Source organism: Trichoderma gamsii (genome assembly GCF_001481775.2).
Source record: "Trichoderma gamsii strain T6085 chromosome Unknown Scaffold_41.2, whole genome shotgun sequence".
Classification (NCBI taxonomy): Eukaryota; Fungi; Ascomycota; class Sordariomycetes; order Hypocreales; family Hypocreaceae; genus Trichoderma; species Trichoderma gamsii.
Window position 1 is genome coordinate 258,303 of NW_020171378.1, and position 9,933 is coordinate 268,235.

General features: G+C 50.4%; 1 protein-coding gene across 1 annotated transcript; it reads right to left on the bottom strand.

Annotated features, from left to right (window-relative positions):
• Positions 1 to 1,666: 1,666 nt before the first annotated feature.
• On the bottom strand, positions 1,667 to 7,394 carry TGAM01_v209038 (kinesin family member 18/19; the record flags this gene model as incomplete). Its single annotated transcript, XM_024550472.1, has 7 exons — positions 1,667 to 4,601; positions 4,688 to 4,807; positions 4,897 to 4,936; positions 4,998 to 5,175; positions 6,348 to 7,069; positions 7,169 to 7,267; positions 7,328 to 7,394. The coding sequence occupies 7 exons, from the start codon at positions 7,392 to 7,394 to the stop codon at positions 1,667 to 1,669; spliced, it is 4,161 nt and encodes a 1,386-aa protein (XP_024404806.1).
• Positions 7,395 to 9,933: the final 2,539 nt, after the last annotated feature.

Genomic DNA, 9,933 nt, shown 5'->3' on the forward strand with positions numbered 1-9,933 from the left:
CCCATATAATCAGGTCATCCAGCAACTTCGAGTTGTCAAACAAATCCACCAGACTCGCCGTTGTCGCCAAATACGTCGCCACCGCAGGCGTAACATCAGCAGGTCGAACTTGCGGTACTCTGGAATCTCTCAAGGACCGCTTCGTCTGTCGTGCAGGCGCATTCTCCAGGACCGAAAATCGACTCGTCTGCGGCGCAAAGGCATTCTGGCCAATTCTGTTCGTCACAAGCCTCCGCACCGACTGAAAAAAAGACAGCGGCGCACAGTCGCCAATGAACGTCAACTTCCCATGGGCATCGCACAGCAGCCTCGCCTCCCGCTGGACTTCAGTCTCGTCCTCCGCCACAGACGGCTCCTGGCTCTGATGCAGCACAGAAGCCGACGCCGTCGAAGGCAGTCGGCTCTGCTGCCGTTCACTTCGCATTGCCGGAGACGAGGCATTCACCGAAGACACGCGCCTCGAAGCCATCGATCCCGGCGTCTCTACCGGCGACAGCGACCGCCCCGGTGAGCCGCCCCTGGCCCGATCCCGCGAATCCCGGACCGACAATGGCGGCGACTTTGGCTTCTGCAGCTGCGACTGTCTGCGTCTCTTCTGCGGCGAATAGCGACACGTATGCGCTCTCTGCCGCGCAACGCAGAATCCGCACGGCAGCTTCCCGTCGCACTTGACTTTTCGCGTCTTGCATCCATCGCACGCATTGGCGATGCGGCTGCGGATGTAGCGAACTGGCTCTGATCCGGACTCATGGTCGACGTCCATCTGATACTCCTCCTCCCCCCTCGAAGCACGCCAGACGAAAAGGGAAATCCGGATAGTTCAATGGTTGGCTTCAGAGTAGGAAATACGACGCTGCGGATAGGCGGCCAATCGAAGTGCCCGGTTAATTTCCCCAGAGTGTCTTACAAGGCTTGATGCATGCAGAAAGTGGCGGATCGTCGGATGGCGGATGTGCGGATATCGTAAATGTATGGATGAAAATGTAGCAATGGAAGAAAGGCGGAAGCACTGTGCCAAGGTGGCCAAACTATGTGGATCTATACAGTATTAGTTTGAACCTATTCACACTCACCTCCCTCGAACATTACCTACTAAACCAGGCAAAACTCAACATAATTTTACATCCCATGTGTCATAAAAAGGGGGGAGTGCGGGCTTATATACTCTCAATATTTTTGTTACACCAGTTTGAATTATGTAAATGCAAAGATGCTTCAGTCAGCGCCGAGCCCTCCTCAGGCGACGCTTGCCGAATACAATGGAGCCCATCTTCGGGATCAAAACCACCAATCATAATGTCTCTTTCACGCATGAATCGGGACATTATTCACAGGGGAGAGACTAGCAAACAGAAAACAAACCAAAATCAGATTCGTAAGTCATTCCTGCTTCTAAAAAATATGCATACAGCAATCATACAGAATAATGAAGCCCATACGCCGATCCATGGCCGTATTGTATCCGAGACGCCCATACCCTGAAATCTCAGCTGGCACTCGGAAGCACAAACTCTAGCGCCCATCTATTGCTCTATATTGTGAAAAGACGGCAAGTACAATGTACACTCCGACGGAATTAATGTAAAAGTCGGAGCAACGTAATGGCAGATGCAATGGTAAAAGTAAAACAAAATCAAGGCCGGGAGCCGATGTGAGTACAAGGCCTTTACCTAACCGGCATACCTCCTCGGCTATCGAGCCTTCGGTGTGAAGATACACCTCCAGTGCCGGCGGCAGCGTTCGCTCCAACACTATATGTAACGCGGCGAGGCGCTTCCAGGCCGGGCTTATCACGCTGGGCCGCGCCCAGGTTTTCAAGTCGCATGTTGCCCCCCATGTTCATCCGTCTTGCTTGGCCCGCAGTGAGGTTCTCTGATATTACCTCTGATGGTGCGTACATCAGCGGCGGGCTCTTTCGGAGCTCCAGGCTCCCTCTTCGATGGCGCGAGATGCCGTTTGTAGCACTGGACAACACTGGTATGACAGGTCGCGGCGCTGGCTTGTCGCCGGAAGCAGAGCCAATCGATACCCGCCTGGCGGCAGGGACCGAAGTTGGGGCCATAAGGGCGGTCCTTCGAGGCTTCTTTAAAGCAATGGCGCTGCGAAGTTTGCGCATATCAATCGTGCCCGATTCTGAGTCGGAGCCAGAAGCGTTTGGGGGGTTATTCTCGTCCATGACCGCTCGCAAGGGGTGGTATTGAGGACCGAGTCGTGGCACCTTACTATAGGATAGCGGCGACCCGTTCTCTTGCTTGGGGACTTCGAGAGATCTCAGAGGGGGTGTTCTCTCTACGTCAGGAGAGCTTGCGGGAGAGCTTGAAGAGCGCAAATGCATGCTTAAAGACGGAGGAGACGATGAGACGGGCAGCCCGCTACCTTCAGCCGACAGTCGCTTGCCTCTGGAAAGGAATCCGGCTTGGAATCTACCGGGTTTGGCAATCGATAGACTCGGCGTGTCGGAGTCGGGACTCATCGTGTCGTCTTTCGAAGCATCATCCTTAGTCATGCTGTTGGACTGAGACGGCGGAGAGGGAATCTTGCTCTTAACAGCTGGCGACGGCTGTGCGGGAGGGGAGGAGCTGAATAGCTTCTGCGGCGTCTTCTCAAAGTCTTCCAGCGTTCCATCTTCCGTCTCGTCGTCCCTCCAACGGACCCCTCGACTCTTGGTAGCTCGTTTGACGGGTGTGAAGCTGACTCCCTTCTTCGGCATGCCGAGGGCCTTACGCCGCCTCGGCGTTGACTTCATGGGAGTTGCAAACACGTGCTCGTTTTGCACGGCCACAATAGCCGGGGGTGCAACAGGCCTATAGGCAGACAAAGACTTCCTCTTCCTCAGGGTTCTTCTCGGCGGAAGAGCATCCGGTACAACAGGCAAGGTGCCGTCGGGTTTGACTACCTGGGAGGCAGCCGTGAGTCCATCTTGGAGTAGGCGAGAAATGACGTCCTTGGCATGTTCCACAGCACTCTCTTCGTCCATTGACATGACCGAAGAAAGGGAAGACATCATTTCGAACTGGGCTGTGAGAAGGACTTGCATCATCGCGGCATCTCCCGCCTTTTCTTGTTCCAAAACCTCCTGGTAGGCTTCGCGACTAGAGTTGGCTTTTAGAAGCTCAGCTTCGCGCGTCAAGGAGTCGATTTCGCCGGTGTCGGCGCCTTCAGCCTGTTCCAGCTGATTGACGCCATGAGCCAAGGCTGTATCGAGGTGGCGTTCCCATGTCGACTTTTCTAGCCTTTGATGGCAATGATATCTGCTGTTTTCCAGCTCGAGTAAGACTCCATCGGCAGTCCTTCGTATAGCTTGAAGTCCTTGCAGCATTTCCCCTTCGCCTTCTTTCCGGCTGGCAACAGTCTCAAAGGCCGCAATCCACGCAGACAGCAGGCTAATGCGCCTCTCAAAGTGTTTCATTTTTCTCATGGTGACAATGCACTCCTGACGCTCTGCACCTGCATTGTCATATGCAGCTCGAAGTCTCAGAGTGGCCTCTTTTGCAATGGCATCTCGTTTTTCGTACTGTTTTCGGAATTTGGCGAAATTCACTTTCTCAGAATCTCTCTGCTGTGATCTCAGTTCATTAATCAGGGCCATTTGCTCGTCAATCTTGATCAGGAAGTCTTTCACGTGGCGGTTGACATTGAAAACATTGCGAGTGACCTTTGTTTGGATATTCTTGGCCCGGTTCGCATATCGCAGGGTATTTTGGGTTTCATCGTAGTGGGCGCTTGATGGCGAGACACAGACAATCATGACGGTCTTGCAGTTACCGCCCAAGGAGAATTTGAGGAGTCGTGTGAGCTTGCTGTTGCGGTATGGGACGTGCGCCTTTCCTGCCTTGTCACAGAGAGCGTTGATGCAGCCTCCAAGGGCAAGAAGCGATTTGTTGATGTTGGCGCCCTCTGTAAGGCGCTCACCGCGGTTTTTGGTGACCGAAGCACGCTCAGAGCCGGCTAAATCGATGATGCTCAGGGTCGCCATTGTGTGAGGCTCGTTGACATCAGCATTCCTGTCTTTTTGCGCAATGTTGATCTGTAGCACGGCGTGCGATCGCGAGGACGTTGCGTTTGCTGCGGTTGGTGATACAGTTCGGTACTCGTTTCCCTGGATAATCATATCCATGACTTCCTGGACATCTCGAGGGCGGTGGCTGGTCAATCCGGGCACGACGACCGCCTGGTTGCTGTCCTCACGAAGAGCCAAGCCCACCTTACTCCCGCCGGGCACGAGCAAATCGCGAATCGTCTCGTTGTAAATCTCCAGGTAGCTCAGAGTCAGCTCGGTCTGCTTCTCCTGGCTGCGCTCGTCAATCTTCTCAAACAATTCCTGCATTGTCAAGAAGATTATGCCAGGATGCTGCGCCGTGCCGGTAATTGTATGCGTTTTGCCGCAGCCCGTGGCGCCGTAGGCAAAGACGGTTGCATTGTATCCATCCAGCACGCTGTCGAGCAAGGCTCGTGTGGTTCCCTCGTAGACCTCGGCCTGCGTCGTCATGTCATCAAAGACTCGATCAAAGGCAAACACTTGATCTTTCACTTTTTTCGTGGTCGGGATGACGGTTCGGGAGAATTTCTGGACGGGGCTGTCTTCTGGGGGATCGAATATTCTGGCAGACAGGAGAGTCAGTCGAGTGATGGATACACACAGCTTGGTGGCGCAGCCGAAGAATAGTATGGTAGAAAGTATACGTACAGGCAGCGTTCATCAATAACCTTGATGACGTTTCTGATGCCTCGCTGGTGAAGCTTTGGCGTCGGTGCCGAAGCAAAAGAGCCGTCGCCCAGGAAGATGGTGCCATCGTCGTTTCGCTGCCTTGAATTCACGCCCGTCAGCATCCATTCGGTCGCTCGCAAAGCACAAAGCTAGAGTTCTTGATAGAGATAGAGATGGAGCTGGCATACAGTTGAGCTGCTTCTCGGATGGTAAAGGGCCGCACTCGGACTGAGACAGCGTTAGCTAAGCACCAGCTAGAATGGGCCGCTTCATGCGTTCATGCACATACCGGCCACTGTGATGGACGACTGTCCAGCGTCTGAGTCGTCGGCCATGATATCCATTTGCTGTGTCCAACGCTGGCCTCTGTTCCAGCGAGCGTAGCGTCGATGTAGGTATTCCGCTGCATGTAAAGTATTCGGCTTGAAGGTGTTCCAGATCTCAATTGGCCGTCGGTGCGCAGAGGCCTGGCCAAAATCAGGTTCGCTTGGAGAGATCCAGATAATCGGTGACCAGGGAGGGTGAGGGGCCGGCAGCGCTGAGACTCGAAAAAATACAGAGAAAAGACAAAAACCAGCCCCAGACGGCCACGCTTCGAGGTCAGCCCAACGGGTTAGTAGTAGTATGTCGATAGTAGGAGATGCACTTGTACAATACAATGGAGTTCAAACAAATGCAAGCATATAAAGCAAAGCAAAACGGAGCGAGCGAATGGGCAACTTCATGTCCTCCTCTGCTGTCTCGCACCGCTATGGAGTCCGAATATGCAGGCCTAGCTGGCAAGCGACGCTTTGTTGACCCCGGTAGGGAGTCCAGGCGCTGGAGCGGCGTCGAGTTGCCGTGACAACGTCTAGCGGTGCGCTAGGCCCGCAAAACGGCCACATTTGGGCACAGAGTTTCCACTTCAGAGCATGCAAAAGTGTAATTTAGTGCCTTGCTACCCTATAAATTCACGAGATTCGTGGCAGATTTAACCACCTCCAGAGTAGCATCAGAGCATCAGAGCATCAGACAGGCCAACGGTTGGGCATTGAGAAGAGCGGTCAGTTCTTGCAGCATATCTATTTGAGTCTGGTTAGCAAGCGAGGAGAGAAAGCAACCACTTCGTCCCTGCCAAGAGTTGACAAGTAACTTTATGGCTGTGATGTATGTTCCGCCTTTTCATATTTCGGCCTATCAGGTGCTATCCGGCCAGCACATTTGGGATACGAGTATCGCAATATGGCATCTTTAGAGTGCATGGGTGCAAAGAGGTAGAACTAGATGTGCCTCTTGCGCACAATTCTTGTTTCTCTCTGTGTTTATATGCAATTGTTGAATGAGGTAGCCCGGCATCAGAGCCCCATATCATTGTTCACCTGTGCTGAGTCCCATATCGACTCAAATGATTTCACCCATCCTAATGCGAGTTCATCCAAAATGTATGAGATTATCATTGTGGCATGGGATACATCTTAGTTTTCCCACACCAGGTCTGCCTACCGGTGCATCATATCCGTAGTAACTTGTAAAACCTCTGTATTATACACAGTCCCTGACGCCTATCCTTGTGAAAGTGATATCAACCATCATATATAACGAGCGCTGCAATTCGCGAGCCTATTCTCCACCAAGATACTTGGAAGGACTAAGCTCCCACCGGCGGTGTATAGGCGTAGCGTGGTAAAGCCGCCATCTTCTCCTCGGGACTGAACTCGGCATCGTCGTAAATCATCCGACCCTTCTTTTCCTTCTTGCTCTTGCCCTCGCCTGCCTCCTCGCCGTCTTCCTTCCTCTGCGGCTTCACGCCAGCTTCGGCCATACGAATCAGCTGATCAATCTCATCGCCAGAAGCAGCAGCCCCTTGAGCTGAGGCGTTCCAGAAGCCGGGTTGTGTGGGTCGCTGGGGCAGACCCGGCGCGCCGACCACATTTGCTGAAGGCCGCGCAGGGAGAGAATCTGAGGAAAAGTTGTAGGGAGCATGTGGCTGCTGTCCAGGGAAACTAGGCTGGTTGAATCCCTGTTGAGGAAACGAAGCGCCTGTCTGTACGACACCCTCCATAACGCCACCGTTTGCTGCTCCCGCTTTCCGCTGAGCTCGGTACTCGGCAAATCTCTTGAGCAGTTCTTCTGCCGTCTCAATCTTGATCTTCTTTCTCGGGTTCTTGGATTGGCCGGGCGGCGGATTTCCAGTCGCGATTCTGCGATCTTCTTGCGCCTGGTAAAAGTTCTGAATGATTCTGTTTCGGTGCTGCTCGAGAACCTCTTGTGGAATACCCTCCATGCCAAAAATCTCGACCTCGAGTCCCTGCCTGTTGGGAAGTGCATTCTCGACTTGGCTGAGCGTCTCCTTGTGCACCTGGTTCAAATGGACGGAAAGACCTGAGTATGGCAGTGGTTAGCAAGCGTTTTCTTTCAGCTTTTTTCATCTCGCAAGATAAATGCAGCTCCATTTGGAAACTTGCGCGTCCAGAGACGTACCTCCCGCGGTGTTCAATCGCCTGCCACATCGGTCGCATTTGAAATGTTTGGCCTTTTGGTGAGAGATCAGGAGCTTCAGATCTTCGAAATCACGCTCGCCTGAATGATTGAAAGGTTAGCTACGGTAAAATGACAAAGCAGCTCGAATTGTGCCCATACAGTAGTAGCACCACGGTCGGGAGAGGATTTCCTCGACGTCGGGATGGCCGCGCTTTCTTTTGCCCATCTTGCTGTGCTGGAGTTGTCGCGGCTATCAAAGTAGTGAATGAGCCCTATCAATAGCTTTGGGAGATGCTGTGAGTCTGTATTGAGCAAGATTAGAGGCGATGGCGAAGCTGCAATTCGAAGATGGAATTGGTATGGAATGGGTTTGTAACGTGTAGCTGCTCACAATGGGCTAACAGCGGATTAGGCGTTTGCGGCTGCTCGGCTGAATATCGGCTGATTTACGCACTGGAGCTTGCAGAGACGCTATCGCTGAAAGACGGCGCAGAAGAAGCTTTCCTAGAATTACAGCCACATGAAATCTTAAGAGGTCAGACGCTTTTCGGTGATCTGAGTAAAATTGATACATATATAGCCATAAAATGCGAGATGAAACAGCGCGTAAAGAAAATTGAAAGCGTTCACAGTATTCAGTGTGAAGTTTCATTTACTGCCAAGTGGTAGAGAATGTGCATGTAGGTATGTACCTGACAAACATACAATTTGCTGAGCTCAGCGACCGTATTGCCGAGCTCAGCTACATTTACCGCAACCATATAACAGTGCAATAGAGCACAGAGCAGAGCTACAGATATATCAAACAATGCTACGATGTTGAATATTTAAGAACTGATCAAAAGCATTATTTACAAGCCCAGCATGGTGTAGAACCCCACTACACCCAAGAGAGCCCATGTATCAGCACTTACAAGCTGTGAGAGCAAGCATGAATCATTGTTTGCTGGATGTTTCATACATGATAACATGTGATAGAGGCTACCGCAGATATCACACGTAATGACAATTAAAATAACACATAGAGCCATTCTCTGTTCCCTATTTTACAAGGTTGTTCGATTGCATTAAAAATCTATACAGAAGCGGCATTATACTTGATCTGCGAGCAATAACATCTCCCATATGTGCCTGTTATAACAAGTAGAAGCAGATTACTAATTATACTATCTGAACCAAATCCATGGAAGCTGTTGATCACAAACACGCAATTCTCTCGCATCAAGCGATGCGCGGCCGACCTCGAGCAAAATGCGATGACCATCAGAGGGTAGTGAGCTCAAATACTAAGTTTAGCTATCTAAACCCCTTATGACATGCTCACGAGCAAAATTGAATATACTCAATTCAAGACGTTACTATAGATAGTACTGATGATGTGTACCGAGTGCGGAACGTAAGATTTTTCAAGACCCAAATGACTCAGGAGCCATTTTAGAAGTGAATGATTGCCGGGTATGTAAATCATCTTGCCAAATGATGCTGCAGTATTTGCGATTGTGAGTTACAAGACAAAAAGGAGAGTTGTGTAACGAAAAACTAAGGAATAAAATGATAAACATCAAAGTTAATTCAGTTCAGATGTTGCAATTGTGATAGCCTTTTAGCTTGTTTCTAATAAACATGTGTGATGAAAGGATACGCCATGACCTACTTATATACCAGAGACACAGCAATGATAACAAATACTTGCGCAATTTACATTTATCATTTAGATATCTTGTCATTCTCCATCATGAATACGTAATCTTGCGCTGGTAAGCTTAATAGCCGCTTGCACTTTAGCGGATTAAGGTGTCAAATCGGACATCATGGAAAACCCAATAGCTCCCCAGGTATATACTAATGGGTCCAAGCAATTGATGCTACTGATCAAGTCGAATAAATTTACCTAATATGTGTATACTAACGACACTTAAATGTAAAGTACATGGTTTGGAAGACCAGCCAAAAGCGCCCCAACGACCATCTCCAATCTAGATCGAAGTCCATTTTCCCCTTTGGAATGGATAGATGCACCTAGCAGTCAAATTAAGAATTATTTATAGTTGGATCTAGCTGAAAATTCCATCTAGACTGATCAGATTTTAAGCATTTGACTCTCGATTCACGCAGCAGCACGCCGAAGCGAAGGAGCTGAAAAAGCAAGCCCGCAATAGTACCGCTTATGCAAGGGATATTCCTCATCGGACATAGTCAGACCACAACAGTTGCCTCCTAGTTAAACGGCGTCCCAGTCTCATCAAAGGCAGCCGGAAACCCGTATATGCTTGTTAAGCCCGCCGTGCTTTTTGCCTCCTTGATCCGGACCGAACCGAAATAACGGCTTGTCTTAACACGGCCCTGACCTGAGACTCGCATTAACGGTCATCGAATGAAACATTGGGAAATGACACATACAGGCTATGGCCCTCCTTGCATATACAATGTACCAGTATTCCCAATATTCAGCCAAAATGAGACTTTTGAGACTTAAAACTCTTGTCGTAGATCCTTTTACGGGGTTCCAACGTGCACTTGCCATGATTCAGGTGACATGTCAATGTCTCGGAAAAGGCCATCGGGAGGATCCTTGAAGTGTCCTAAATTCTCTTGGCAATCGTGTGCTGGCCAAAATACGGGACCGAAAATGCAATACTGCAATCGGTTATCTCTCCTCATTTGACAGGTCTCATCTTTCAGCCGTATCCGATGCCTTCAAGAGGATAGGGGACTCGGACACGTCAAGTAGTGTTTTCTTCCATCTCGACCTAAATGGTCCCTTA